At 43.8% G+C, this 15,092-nt stretch overlaps 3 protein-coding genes across 5 annotated transcripts; 2 read left to right on the plus strand and 1 right to left on the minus strand.

The window, feature by feature from the left end:
- The first annotated feature begins 83 nt into the window (after window positions 1–83).
- On the plus strand, window positions 84–4,975 carry rdh8b (retinol dehydrogenase 8b). The gene is made up of 6 exons (XM_053230155.1): window positions 84–661; window positions 1,263–1,424; window positions 1,585–1,764; window positions 1,883–1,976; window positions 2,914–3,097; window positions 3,855–4,975. Exons 1-6 carry the CDS (start codon window positions 556–558, stop codon window positions 4,080–4,082), a joined length of 954 nt encoding a protein of 317 aa, XP_053086130.1. The 5' UTR covers window positions 84–555; the 3' UTR covers window positions 4,083–4,975.
- On the minus strand, window positions 3,858–10,661 carry LOC113524896 (zinc finger protein 182-like). 3 transcript variants are annotated; one of them, XR_008301068.1, is made up of 5 exons: window positions 10,531–10,661; window positions 9,706–9,919; window positions 6,648–7,290; window positions 5,267–6,144; window positions 3,858–3,995 (listed from the first exon to the last, which is right to left on the minus strand). XR_008301068.1 is itself a non-coding variant. In XM_053230154.1 (4 exons), the coding sequence occupies exons 2-4, from the start codon at window positions 9,913–9,915 to the stop codon at window positions 5,624–5,626; spliced, it is 1,371 nt and encodes a 456-aa protein (XP_053086129.1). In that variant the 5' UTR covers window positions 9,916–9,919; window positions 10,531–10,661; the 3' UTR covers window positions 4,189–5,623. The 3 variants fall into 3 exon arrangements, 2 of the variants coding, with proteins under 2 accessions (XP_053086129.1, XP_053086128.1); XM_053230154.1 differs by lacking the exon at window positions 3,858–3,995 and having other exon boundaries at window positions 4,189–6,144; window positions 6,648–7,287; XM_053230153.1 differs by lacking the exon at window positions 3,858–3,995 and having other exon boundaries at window positions 4,189–6,144.
- On the plus strand, window positions 10,521–15,030 carry LOC113524897 (zinc finger protein 883). The gene is made up of 5 exons (XM_053230152.1): window positions 10,521–10,652; window positions 11,736–11,932; window positions 12,389–12,617; window positions 12,708–12,972; window positions 13,480–15,030. The coding sequence occupies exons 3-5, from the start codon at window positions 12,405–12,407 to the stop codon at window positions 14,637–14,639; spliced, it is 1,638 nt and encodes a 545-aa protein (XP_053086127.1). The 5' UTR covers window positions 10,521–10,652; window positions 11,736–11,932; window positions 12,389–12,404; the 3' UTR covers window positions 14,640–15,030.
- Window positions 15,031–15,092: the final 62 nt, after the last annotated feature.

Below are 15,092 nucleotides of genomic sequence, written 5' to 3' on the forward strand. Positions count from 1 at the left end.
AGGTGGTAAAGCTGCAGGTATGGAAGGTGCTAAAGCTGCAGGTATGGAAGGCAGTGAAGCTGCAGGCAGGGAAGTAGTGAAGCTGCAGGCAGGGAAGTAGTGAAGCCGCAGGTATGGAAGGTGGTGAAGGTATGGAAGGTGCTAAAGCTGCAGGTATGGAAGGCAGTGAAGCTGTAGGTATGGAAGGCAGTGAAGCTGCAGGTATGGAAGGCAGTGAAGCTGCAGGCAGGGAAGTAGTGAAGCCGCAGGTATGGAAGGTGGTGAAGGTATGGAAGGTGGTGGAGCTGCAGGTATGGAAGATGGTGGAGCTGCAGATATGGAAGGTGGTGAAGCTGCAGGTATGGAAGGCGGTGGAGCTGTAAGTTTGGAAGATGGTGAAGATGGTTTTGCAAGTTTGGAAGGTGAAGCTGCACTCTCTGAAGATCTCAGTAGGTGAATGGGGTGTGTTCACTAATCCAGGATAAACCATGTGACCTCATACACACTCTCCATCTTTATCCTCTTAGGGATTCACTTTAATCCCTCCATCAGCTTTTCTCTCTCTCAGGAGACATCATGGCTGCTCCTGGACAGAAGGTGGTGTTGATCACAGGTTGTTCTTCAGGAATCGGGCTGTGTATCGCTACGCTGCTCGCTAAAGATGAACAACAGAGATATTACGGTAAGAAAAGAGAGAAAAGAGAGAGTTCCGTTTCCATTTAAAATGGACGTTTATATTCCACAGCACTGCTGGATTCTGGATTGTGATTGGTCAGAAGGTGTTGATTAGTTTTCTATAACAGCAGCTCTGACAGTAGTGCAGCTGCAAATCACAGGTTTATTTATAATTAATGCACTCGTTCTAATACGTTATTGTTTCTATAGTAACAAACAGCTCATTCACAGGGACGTGTACAGCTCCACATAAACAGATAAAAAATCACTGATGTAGTGAAGTTTTCTGTAAGGAGAAGTTTATGGACATTTATGGAAGGAGTCTCCAGTGTGAGCGCTTTGTAACAGTCAGAGGTGAAGCTGTAACTTTAAGTTTTCCAACATCTTCAGGACAGAGGAGTTTACGCTTCTTTGCGGTTTCTCAGTAACATGCGTAACAAGCTGCGATTTATTTCTCTTTCTCTTAAAGAGAAGAGAGAAAATAAATAGAGGCTGGTGAGAGAACGACTGTATAGCTGCTATAACGTAAGTGACAACAGGAACTTGTTTGCTTTTTGTTTTGTGTAAAAGTTGTTTACATAAAAAATGACGTGTGTGTGTGTGTGTAGTGATAGCTACGATGAGGGACCTGAAGAAGAAAGATCGGCTGTTGGAGGCGGTGGGTGATGCGTACGGCAAAACTCTCTCTCTCCTCACGCTTGACGTGTGCAGTGACGAGTCTGTCTCAGAGTGTATCAACAGCATTAAAGACAGATACATAGACATTCTGAGTAAGTACACACACACACACACACACACACACACAGACATCTAAGTGCAGTTTCTGTCCAGAAGATAGGATAAACTTATTATTAATCTCATTAGACCACCATTATTCACACTGCAGTATATTTACTCTGTGTGTGTGTGTGTGTGTGTGTGTGTGTGTAGTTAATAACGCAGGTGTGGGTCTGGTCAGCCCGGTGGAGTGTGTGTCCATGGAGGAGGTGAGGAGTGTGTTTGAGACGAACGTGTTCGGAGTGATCAGGATGATTAAAGCTGTTGTTCCGGACATGAAGAAACGCCGAGCGGGACACATCATCATCATCAGCAGCACCATGGGCCTGCAAGGTGTGTGTCTGTGTGTGTGTGTGTGTGTGTGTGTGTCTGTGTGTGTGTGTAGGTTTTTTCCTCTGATTGTATTGTTTGTGTGTGTGAGATGTTTTCTTCTCTGGGTGTGTGTTTGAAGGTGTGGTGTTTAACGATGTCTATGCTGCGTCTAAGTTCGCTGTGGAGGGGTTTTGTGAAAGTCTTGCTGTGCAGCTTCTCAAGTTTAACATCACGTGAGTGCTACACACACACACACACACACACACACACACACACACACGCATGGTTGGTTCAGTTAGCATGCTAATATCAGGTCGCAGTATGTCACACGCTTTTCTAATGCCATTACAAGTTAGCGTTTTAATTTAACCTCTTACCTAAGAACCCACATCAGTTCAAGATCACAGAACAGACAGTCAGTCTTTAATTTATGATTTTTAGCTTGTGTGTGTGTGTTACTGTGCGATAATATTCAGTGGTGGCACATCACGTTACCACTTTGGACCAGTGGCATTGGTTCTGAACAGATGAGATACGCTAAACAGAGGATCTGATACCGAACCCAAGCTAGTTCATGTTTAGGAAATATGGACAGCTTTTTCGTCCCACATGCTGATCATCTCTGCTCCAGTTTTTTTATGTACTCAGGTCAATCTGACGAATTAATCCATTGGTTCTGAATCCAAATCAGTCAGTTTTTACAGCCAGTGTGTTAAAGCCATTATACTGTAAAGTAATTACAATTTCTAGCATGAACCGGATTATAACATGCCTGTTTCTCAGTGTATTTACGGTAGTTGTGCTACTCCAGTAGTTATGGTAAAATACATTTTTGGCCATCATGGTCCCTGGAGGACTAGCGGTTATGCCTTGGTGCTCTCACCGCAGTGGCCTGGGTTCGATTACCGGCCAGGGAACCGACCCCAGCATACGACAGTGCGCTCCCAGTGCCGGTCCCAAGCCCGGATAAAACTGGGAAGGATGCATCAGGAAGGACATCCGGCATAAAAACTGTGTCAAATCAGATATGCAGACCAATGACCTGGTGTGGCGACCTACCAGGAGCAGTCGAAAGAACAACATTACTGGCCATCACATGTCTGTATGATATTAAACCTAAAATAATGCTGAACATCTCACAGATGTTTGTCTTTCCTGTCTCTCTCTCAGTGTATCGATGATCGAGCCTGGTCCTGTCCACACTGACTTTGAGCTGAAAATGACGGAGCACATCTCTCAGAAAGACTACCCTGGACTTGATGCTGAAACACTGCACTACTTCAAGAATGTTTATCTTCCTGCATCAGTGGACGTCTTTCAAACGCTTGGGCAAACACCCCAGCAGATCGCCATGGTAACAGCTCCATCTCTGTCTCTCTCATCATCTCTATCCATCTGTTTCCCTCCATCTTCCTTAAGTCCTCTGTTCTTTGACCTATTGAGCTCTTCGGAGTAAACTAAGCCCTGACATTGGGGCAGGATGGAAGTCTTAGTCCTTCTGTTGTAGACAGGTCCCCTTAAGCTTTTCATGCTTCCCCTGTTTTCCGTTGTTCATTTGGTCTAATGTGGGCCATTTCTGGGGCTCTCGGTGATGTTTTGAATTTCTGCATCATCATCTGAAGTTTAGGACAAAAAAAAATGCAGCTTGTCATGTTACTGAGAAACTGCAAAGAAGCGTAAACTCCTCTGTCCTGAAGATGTCAGAAAACTAAAAGTTACAGCTTTATCTCTGATCGTTACAAAGCACCGACACTGGAGACTCCTTCCATACATGTTAAATAAACGTGAAGAAAACTTCACCATATCAACAATTACACACATTTTTAATTTGTTTATGTGGAGAATCCACTGTAAAAGTCCCAGTGAATGAGCTGTTACTATAGAAACGATAACGTATTAGAACAAGCACATTAATATAAACCTAAGATCTGTGAACATCTGATCTGGTCTTCAGGATCTTCTTCTAACAGCACTCGTCAGGAGCTTTCTGTGGTGTTGGAGGTGTATCACTTGATGGTGGGGGGGGATGTAGTATTCTTTTGCTGACTTCATCTCCTCTTCATGATCTTCAATACATTTGCTTCTCTCTGTGTGATTACTTGTGTGTGTAGAGCACTAAGCAGGTGATGGAGACGCGGCGTCCTCGTTTCCGCACCCTGACGAACCCTCTGTACACTCCGCTGGTGGCTCTGAAGATGGCTGACGAGAGCGGAGACCTCTCTGTACGCTCGCTTTATCACCTGCTCTTTAACCTGGGTGGAGTCATGAAGATCAGCATGAACATACTCAAGTGCCTTACCTGTGCGTGTTTACGGAGTAGAACTGTCTCACCTGACTAACACACACACACACACACACACACACACACACACACACACACACACACACACAAAATCCTTCATCGTTCCCTCCCCATTAGTCAATCATACAATCTAGGCAAGGATATGTGAAACATTACTGTTATTTTATCTGTAAAAATGCTGTATATAATTGTTATAAACTTCTCATACAGAAACTCAGATACTTTGCAGGGCTGTACAGTCTAATCCTACGTTCACACTAACGGACGACAAGTCATTCGTTACGCTTGGAGTTTTTCTCGTGTGTGTAGCGGTGCTACTGTTGCTAAACACATATTAAATAACACACTAATCAGTGTGAAAATCGGTTGTGTGATTAACATGTTACATGATTGGATTCGTACTAGCTTTATTCTTTGCTAATTAGATTAGCAAAGCGATCTAACTGTACTGGCTACGTACACGCACCAGAGGCATCAATCATCTCTGCTACATCCTTCTAATCTTTATTTTTCTTCATAACGTCTCTATAGACATTTAATGAGAGGATGTATAGGACATGACAAGATGAAACCATGGTTATAGGTTTTTCTTCCAGCTTTGTGTCACTACAGTAATTTGGAACTAATCTGAAGTGGGAACTAAAGTTGTGAGGTAGGAACTGAAGAAACATCAGACCACATTGGGTTTATCACCTTACAGTATAATACCTACACATAATACCTTCAAATTTCGTACTGTCTCTTGCTAGCGTGATCCTACAGCAAAGCTTTCTATACTTGTTTAATTCATTTCTTTCGCTAAAAAAAGTTAAAAAATCTGATTCTCAGGTGTAGTTTGTTGGTGTATCAGGTGTAATATCTATCAGTCCTCTGGATGTGCGTCGTTCATTCATTCTGCTTGTCTGACTAAATAAAATAAGTCTCGATGAATGCCTTCTTGTCTGGATTGGTAAGTGAAATTAGACACTGGTCAAAGTGAAAGCTGTGTGAAAATATACTAAAGTAAATACATTAGAGTTTCACTAACATAACTGCACAGCTAAACTAAACTAAATCTTGATGCATTGAAACAACAGGAGAACAAGACGACAATCAAAAAGGCAAACATGAAAATTAGACATGGACAAAGCGCTGTGCAGAACTTTTGGCACTAAAGGAAGCTCATATATTGTAGTATTAATGATCTGATTAATAAAAGAATTTCCACAAAAATCTGCAAACCTCTGACCAGAGACTCGGCTCAGCTAGTTAGCGATGTACGAGATGACGAGCGTGATGGCGTGATGGAGGTATTGGCATGACACTTGAAGCTTTGGAAGCTGATCTGTTTGAACAGAGTGTACAGATGAGGAGCTGAGAGCTGAACAGACTAAATCATGCTCTTTAGATAGAGATGACGTGAGGGCTAAATCCCACTGCACCACTATCAGCAGGGCATTGTGGGTAATATAGGAAAACCATTCAGGAAACTGAAGTTTAAACTCAAAATTTCATTGCAAAATAAATATTGAACGCTGCTGATAAAGATTAATGTGCAAATCACTCAGAGTGCAGCTGAATTAATTTGGAAAAGGTAAATCATGTGGATTTGCGATTGTGTGATCTGTAATGCTTCATGAGGTGAGCCGATTGTCCGAAACTCTTCCCACACATCACACACTGGTACGGTTTCTCTCCGGTGTGTGTTCTCTGGTGCTTATTGAGTGTGGATGAATCGGAGAAGCTCTTCCTGCAGGTCAGACAGACGTACGGTTTTTCTCCTGTGTGGATTCTGAGGTGTGTTTTCAGCTTGGAGGCTTGAGAGAAGCGTTTTCCACACTGGCTGCACAGGAAGGGTTTTTCTCCAGTGTGTGTTCTCTGGTGAGACGTCAGGTTGAATAACTGCGTGAAGGTTTTCCCACAGTGACTGCAGTGGAACGGTTTCTCTCCAGCATGGAGCTTCTGGTGTTTGAGGAGATTGAACTCTAAAGTGAAGCTCTTGTCGCAGATGGAGCAGCGGAATGGCCTCTCAGAGAGTTCCTCACAGTGGAGCTTTGAGTCAGGAGGTTCCAGTTCCTTCACTCTGGTTTTGTTAGTTGTGATCCTCGTATCAGCTGGGTCTTCATAAAGAAATGAAAGAAAGGAACAAAAACCTACAGTTAATCACAAATCAGTCTATATAATAAACATGGATGCATAGACAGGAAGAAAGGGTATAGATTAAACGTGTGGAATTTCTGTTTATGTTCTCTTCATGTCCATTTGGATTTCCACCATTTTATAATAGACTTTTAATAGACTGGCAACCCATTCAGGGTGTATTCCTGCCTCGCACTCAGCATTCCCGGGATAGACTCCGGATCCACCACCACTCGGACCAGATAAAGCGAAGACAAATGAACTGTAATCACTGAGAATAAGTGTTTTTGCTTCCAGTTTCCTACCAGAGATGATTAAACGTTCACATCAATGGATATCAGTACTCCAGAAAATACATAGCTTTCCAAAATTCAATTCCATCCAGAGTGTGTAAAGCCGGAAGTGCATACCTCACTCCGCCAAAAGCCTGGCTCTTCTGATTTATTATGTTAAAACCTTCGCTGTCATTGTGATGAGAACTTACCATAACTCTTAAAATCATCATCTTCATTATCTTCATGTTCTTCTTTCTTCAGACTCGGTTCCACAGTCATGTGTGTGATGTCCGAGTTCCTGCGATCCAGCCGCTGCTCTGAACACATCTTAATGCAAGCGTGTAGTGTGTGTTCATCAGTGTGTGTGTGTGTAGTGTGTAGTGTGGGTTCATCAGTGTGTGTGCGTGTAGTGTGTAGTGTGGGTTCATCAGTGTGTGTGCGTGTAGTGTGTAGTGTGTGTTCATCAGTGTGTGTGCGTGTAGTGTGTAGTGTGGGTTCATCAGTGTGTGTGTGTGTAGTGTGTAGTGTGGGTTCATCAGTGTGTGTGCGTGTAGTGTGTAGTGTGTGTTCATCAGTGTGTGTGCGTGTAGTGTGTAGTGTGGGTTCATCAGTGTGTGTGTGTGTAGTGTGTGAGATTTCCATCGGCTCAGGTTCGCTTTTAAAAACAACAACAACATGAACGTCCTCCACCCGTGTGAGTGTGTGTAGGTCTTCACAGTGGATGTGTGTGTGATGTGGTTCAGTTTTACACTCGGAAGTCGAACAGAATTCCGGTTTCAGCGTGCCATTTTCCTGCTGCTCCGTTAGGAAAGGATTCACTTCAGTCTTCAGTTCAGGACACAAAACTGTCTGCTGAAAAATGAGAGTATAAACATTTATTTTTAAAAATTATATTATATATTACAAATATAATAATTTAAACATATGAAAAAAAAATTAAAATTATTTAAAAACCTTATTTTAAATTAGTTAAAAATACTTTTTTTTCCTTAAAGTACAGTCCCCTCCAAAAGTATTGGAACACAAGGCCAGTTCTTTTGTTTTTGCTCTACACTGAAGACATTTGGGTTTGAGATCAGAAGATGAACATGAGACGATAGATCAGAATTTCAGCTTTCATTTCCTGATATTTACATCTAGACGTGTTAAACAACTTAAAATGTGGCACCTTTTGTATCAGACCACCCAATTTTTAGATGAGCAAAAGTATTGGAACAGAGTCTTAAAGTAAATAACACTTAATATTTGGTTGCGTATCTCTTGCTTGCAGTAACTCCATCAAGCTGGTGATCCACTGACATCACCAAACTGTTGCATCCTTCTGTTGTGAAGCTTTTCCAGGCTTGTAGCAGCAGCTTCTTTCACTTGTTGTTAGTTTCGGGGGGTTTCTCCCTTCAGTCTCCTCTTCAGGAGGTGAAATGCTGCTCAGCTGGGTTAAGGTCTGCTGATGGACTTGGCCAGTCTAAAACCTTCCACTTTCCCCCTGATGAAGTGCTTTGTTGTGTTGCAGTGTGTTTTGGGTCGTTGTCTTGCTGCATGATGAAGTTCCTCCCAGTTAGATTGGACGCATTTCTCTGTAAGTTGGCAGACAGGATGTTTCTGTAGACTTCTGAATTCATTCTGCTGCTACCATCATGAGCTCCATCATCAATAAAGATTAGTGAGTCTGTTCCAGAAGCAGCCATGCGAGCCCAAGCCATGACACTACCTCCACCATACTTGACTGATGAGCTTCTGGTTTGAATCATGAGCAGATCCTTTCTTTTTCCACACTTTGGTCTTTCCATCACTTTGGTAGAGGTTCATCTTGGTTCCACAACTTTTGTGGATCATCTCTGTATTTCTCTGTAAATTCCAATCTGGCCTTCTGATTCTTACTGCTGATGAGAGGTTTGCATCTTGTGGTATGGCCTCCATATTTCATGGCTCTCAAAGTCTTTATCGAACGGTGGATTGTGATACCTTCACCCCTGCCCTGTGGAGGTAGTTGCTGATGACCGTTGACTGACTGTTGTTTTTGGGTTTTTCTTCACAGCTCTCACAATGTTTCTGTCATCAGCTGCTGTTGTTTCCTTGGCCGATCTGTTCCATGTCTGACTGTTAGTACACCAGTGGTGTCTTTCTTTTTCAGGACATTCCAAAATGTTGTATTGGCTATGCCCGATGCTTGTGCATGGCTCTGATTGATTTCTCCTCTTTTCTCAGCTTCTAAATGGTTTGCTTTTCTCCCATAGACAGCTCTCTGGTCTTCATGTTGGTTTATCCTTTTTAACAACAAATGCAGTCTTCACAGGTGAAACCCAGGCGGAGGTGAGAATCGAACCCCCAGCCCTGGAGGTGCTAACCACTAAGCCACCTTGCCCTCTCAAATATTAATACATTTTAAATACAATTTTAAATTTGGTTTCACTCTACTCCACCCCTCACCTGGTGTTAAATCAATACTCCACCCCTCACCTGGTGTTAAAGCTCTACTCCACCCCTCACCTGGTGTTAAAGCTCTACTCCACCCCTCACCTGGTGATAAAGCTCTACACCACCCCTCACCCGGTGATAGAGCTCTACTCCACCCCTCACCCGGTGTTAAAGCTCTACACCACCCCTCACCTGGTGTTAAAGCTCTACTCCACCCCTCACCTGGTGATAGAGCTGTACTCCACCCCTCACCTGGTGTTAAAGCTCTACTCCACCCCTCACCTGGTGTTAAAGCTCTACTCCACCCCTCACCTGGTGTTAAAGCTCTACTCCACCCCTCACCTGGTGTTAAAGCTCTACTCCACCCCTCACCTGGTGATAGAGCTGTACTCCACCCCTCACCTGGTGTTAAAGCTCTACTCCACCCCTCACCTGGTGTTAAAGCTCTACTCCACCCCTCACCTGGTGTTAAAGCTCTACTCCACCCCTCACCTGGTGATAAAGCTCTACTCCACCCCTCACCTGGTGTTAAAGCTCTACTCCACCCCTCACCTGGTGTTAAAGCTCTACTCCACCCCTCACCTGGTGATAAAGCTCTACTCCACCCCTCACCTGGTGTTAAAGCTCTACTCCACCCCTCACCTGGTGTTAAAGCTCTACTCCACCCCTCACCTGGTGATAAAGCTCTACTCCACCCCTCACCTGGTGTTAAAGCTCTACTCCACCCCTCACCTGGTGTTAAAGCTCTACACCACCCCTCACCTGGTGATAAAGCTCTACTCCACCCCTCACCTGGTGTTAAAGCTCTACTCCACCCCTCACCTGGTGATAAAGCTCTACTCCACCCCTCACCTGGTGTTGTAGCTCAGCTTCTGGGTGGTGTGTTGATAATTTGTGGTGTAGCTCTGCCACCTCCGTCCTCAGTGCAGTGATGTGAGTGTGGAGAAGCTCGATATCCTCCATGGAGAGATCAGTGTTCAGAGCGACTGATCGCACAGAGGTCATCATTTCTGCTGGAAACTCTCTGTCACCGTCACACCACTGCACACGCTCCACTGACATCACTCTGCACCAACAACAACGTTAGGGGAGAACCAACAAGACACATACATCAACACACACCTCGCCAAACTCCTGACCAATCAGTGTGGAAGTGTGGAAACTCTATTTAAATTATATATATATTTAAAAACGGAAAATGACGTCACCATCGTACATGTCTCATGTTCTTTTGAGGAAAAGAAAGCGTTCTCTGCGTCGCACTAAAACTTTTACCTTTCGTAACTTTTTGAAGAATTTAAATCACTCAGCTATCGCAAGCCCTTGTGTTACACATATCACGGTATTTACATTTGCGATATTTCGATAATTTTGATATATTGTGCAGCTCTAATCGCAGTGAACATTAATAATGCTGATCTTTCTGAAATCTCTGAGCAGATTTAGAAATCCTGAGCTGTGATGGATAACTCTAACTTCTGATTATTTTATTTTGATGTAAAAACAAACAAACAAAAGAAAAGAAAAGAAATAAATGAATGAATGAGTGAATGGATGAATGAATGATTACAGTAGTTGCAGTTTAGCTTCCTGTGTGATTGTTAGATGGATATTAAACACAACACATCACATGGCATTAAAAACACGTGACTTTAACAATAAACAAGCTCTACATACCGCAACTAGCGCGAGCCACACTCAGCCCAGACACACACCAGCGCGCGCGCACATCACTGCCAGCCGACTGGGACTTCCGGATTATACCGGAAGCGGAAGTACAAAGCACAAGTGCTGATCAGGTCAGTGGATTGGTTGAAGTGATGATTCCTGATTGATCTGCACTAATGAAACCTCAGCTATGATTTATTACTTATCCCAGAAAACCGACATTAAACACAAGCTGCTGGTTATGATCACGTGTTAAAAGACTGATGACGTCATCACTTCAGATTAGATGAATGTGCTTCTGCTCGCTGTCTTTGGGTCATGATGTGTTTGTTCATGTTCTTCTCTTAGCTTAGCCTTGGGCATTCACCATGGTCTACAGTGTGTCCTGGAGACCACACACACACACACGCACACACACACACACACACACACACAGTACATCATCTCTTCATTACAGCTTCTCTCTCTCTCTCTCTCTCTCTCTCTCTCTCTCTATCAGTCTCCTGATTCTTCAGTCATCTTACTTCTGATTCAGCTGGAGTATACTGATAGATTTACAACATTATCTACCTATCTATCTATCTATCTATCTATCTGCCTGACTGTCTGTCTGTCTCTCTCTATCTATCTATCTATCTATCTATCTATCTGCCTGCCTGTCTCTCTCTCTCTCTCTATCTATCTATCTATCTATCTATCTATCTATCTATCTGCCTGACTGTCTGTCTGTCTCTCTCTATCTATCTATCTATCTATCTATCTATCTATCTATCTATCTATCTATCTGTCTGTCTGTCTGTCTGTCTGTCTCTCTGTCTCTCTCTCTCTCTCTCTATCTATCTATCTATCTATCTATAATTTAATGATGTTTAACTAATTGACAGTCACATGATTACACTTACACACCGTATAACCTACAGTCACATCAGGGTGTAAAGAAAAACTAAAACATATTAAAGATATATATACATATACATATATATAATTCTTTATATAGGAGCAGCATATGTTTTATATTTATTTTTAAAGGTTTATATTTATAGAAAAATCTTCTGCAAGAAAAAGTAGTTAAACTACTTACACAATTAAAATATTTTTAAAGCCTATAATTTTAAAGGACAAATACAGTGTATTTTACAGATTTTGAGTGCAGTTTGTATTCAGTACCAGCAGAGGGAGATGATGCGCTTCAGCGCTGTTTTCCTCCACAACAGCAGTGTAGTAGAAGAAGAAGAAGAAGAACAAGAAGAAGAAGCAGCAGCAGCAGCAGAAGAAGAAGAAGCAGCAGCAGCAGCAGCAGCAGCAGCAGCAGAAGAAGAAACAGCAGCAGCAGAAGAAGAAGCAGCAGCAGCAGCAGAAGAAGAAGCAGAAGAAGAAGAAGAAGAAGCAGAAGAAGCAGAAGAGTCATATGGTGAAGCTTAATTGAGAATAAACTTCTCTTATTGGGGGTAATGTTTAAAATAAATATTTAAGTGTTTACAGTGTTGTGAGGGTTTTGATTGGCTAGCTGTTTAATCCAGACACATTTCACAGCTGCTGTTGTGTTTATAAAATTAGGAATTTATTCAGCTATACATTAAGGAGCAGTAAAGATGCTGTATGCTTTAGATTGCTGTGATTGGCTACACATTGAGGATTCTGGGACGGGTATTTTTTATTTTTTTTTAACTTAATTCAGTGTATTTTTATTTTTAGTGATGGACTGATTAGTGGGCGGGGTTTAACCACAGTCAGGTGATGGATATTTATAATTAAAAACATCAGTGAAAAATCATAGCTGTATAGAAATACTTTTAAACCGTGATGAGTGTGTGACATCATCATGACATGTTTAATGTGTGGATGATGTCTGCTGTCTCTCCGTCAGTAAAGAGGTGGAGAGCATGATGGAGGAGGAGTGTGTGGATGGAGGAGGAGAAGCTGTCCTGCAGCTCCACCTGCTCTGTGATCCTCCATCTTCCTGCACGGTGTCCGTGGGGACGGATCTGTCCATGGCCGACATCTCGCAGCTCCACGCTGAAGTGTGTGAGCTCAGAGAGCTGGTGTCTGCGCTGGAGGAAATGCTGCAGCGACAGAAAGCCATAAACACTCGTCAGGTGTGTGTGTGTGATGACCATCATGACCTCAGAGCTCCTCAATCATCTTCTCATCATCTGTACATCATTTCTGTTTATTTTTCCTCTCAGGAGGTGACGGGAGCTACACCAGCGTTGTGCTCCATGTGTAAAGCTGAGCTCAACGCTACACAAGTGCGAGACTCTGCACAGAGTGTGTGTGATGAGCGTGAGGCGTGTGAAGTAGAGTGCGCATCACACACTCCGCTGATGATGTGTTCGGTGAAGATGGTGGACTGTAGGACCATGGAGCTGATCCCACCGGTCACGAATGATGAGAAGGAGAATGATGAAGACGGAGAACCGAACACTAACGACGAGGACGTAATTCCCCCCAGTGTGTCCTTTACATAAATATAAATAAATACATTGTCTGGGTTAAAGTTCTCAGGTGTATAGAGTATTTACAGAAATCTTTCACGGAAACGTTACCCGAGGTCTCCTTTATCATCCGGGAATCCGCATACTCACGCTGCAGTACGTTACGTTTCCAAATACAGCAGCAGACACGAGCACGGTTTAATAAAACCCCAGGTCTTTTTGTTTCTTCAGTAAAACTTGTCTAAAAAGCTTAAAAAGAAAGAAATCTAAAGCAACAGATACACTGAAGTCTTAAAAAACCCTCTGGATTAGTTAGAAGTTGTGTTTTCATGTCTTCTAGCCAGATTCCAGTAGCAGGAATTCTCTATTAACCTTTAACATTAATTAAACAAGGTATTATTTGTCAGTTAATTAATCGTTTATTCATCCCTCATGTCCTTAGATTAGCAATCATTCATGAATTTATTATAATAACTTTATTAGAGATAAATTCAGCTAATTACTGATGTTTCTCATCTTTCAGCCGACAGCGATGATGACGGAAGAAAACAACTGCGTGTTAACAAACTCAAACCCCAAACGAGAAAAGACGTGGGACATGGGACAAGCTGTAAGGAACGAGGATCTGAAGTGAACGGAGACGTTACGGAGACATTTACAGAGACTAAGGACCTGAAGAGCGATCGCGGCGTTCGAGAGAGACCGTTCAAGTGCTCGCAGTGCGACAGAAGCTACGGTACAGCGCCAAGCTTGCGGAACCACATGAAGAGACACGCGAAGGAGATGAGGTTCTGCTGTGAGGAGTGTGGGAAGGGGTTCGTGACGTCAGCCGAGCTGAAGCTGCACACGAGTCGACACACGGGGGTCAGCAGCTTCGTGTGTGAGGTGTGCGGACAGAACCTGGCCGGCTCGTCAGGCCTCAAAGCACACATGATGACGCACAGTGACGAGAGGCCGTTCTCCTGCAGGGAGTGCGGAAAGATGTTCCGGACGAAGGGGAACCTCAAGGCCCACCTGAGGACGCACACCGGAGAGAAGCCGTACCGCTGCTCGTACTGCGAGAGAACGTTCAGCCACGCGCCGCGCGTCAAGGTGCACGAGCGCTCGCACACCAACGAGAAGCCGTTCAAATGCCAAACCTGCGGAAAGACCTTCTCGCGCCTGGACAGTCTCCGGTCGCACGAGAGCGTCCACACCGGCCTGAAGCCGTACCAGTGCTCGCACTGCGGGAAGAGCTTCCGACAGGCCAGCCACCTGCTCTGTCACGAGAGGACGCACACCGGGGAGCGGCCGTACCTCTGCTCCGACTGCGGGAAGAGCTTCTCCAGCCACGGGCACTTCCGCAGCCACCGGCGCATCCACACCGGCGAGCGGCCCTACCAGTGCACAGCCTGTGGCAAGAGCTTCAGGAAGCAGTTCACCCTACACCAGCACAGCAAGACGCACACCGGAGAGCGGCCGTACAAGTGCACGCAGTGCGACAAGAGCTTCGCACGGACCTGCACGCTGAAGCAGCACCAGAGAATGCACTCGGGGGAAAAGCCGTACCAGTGCGCCATCTGCGGCGAGAAATTCGCCTTCCTTAGCTCACTACACCAACACCGGAAAAAACATGGCCAAGACGGCGTGCATGACATCGTTAGCGCACAGTCCCTCGCTGCAGGGATCTCCTCAGGAACTTAACACGAAACACCGACAGCCTGTAGCTCCATGGGACACTAGGTGGGAAGAGGTTTGGGGAGGCCATTTTAGGTTGATGGTTGTTGGTTTGAAGGCTGTTCAGGTTTCTCAGTGCCATTCAGTGCAATATGCAAATCATTACTGCTCTACACACGTCCAGGTACTAAATAGCCAAGTCCATGTGTATAGTGTGTGTTTTTAAGACTTAGCATTAAAATATTCCAGTTCTGTAAACGGTCATTTATTTATTAGTTTTTTGTCCTTGGTGAGTAGATGTTAGTCGACATCTAGTCAAAAATCAGGTCTTTCTTTTAATTGCGTAAAGCCTTAATCGAGAATGTGAAGCTGATCATATTTATATTTGACTTGAGTGAATAAATCAATAAATAAATCATTTATGTTGTTTTTTTTTTTTTACACCTGAGAAGTCAAACTCAGATCTTGATATTTAATCAC

The sequence above is a fragment of the Pangasianodon hypophthalmus genome, chromosome 26, assembly GCF_027358585.1.
Source record: "Pangasianodon hypophthalmus isolate fPanHyp1 chromosome 26, fPanHyp1.pri, whole genome shotgun sequence".
Taxonomy (NCBI): Eukaryota; Metazoa; Chordata; class Actinopteri; order Siluriformes; family Pangasiidae; genus Pangasianodon; species Pangasianodon hypophthalmus.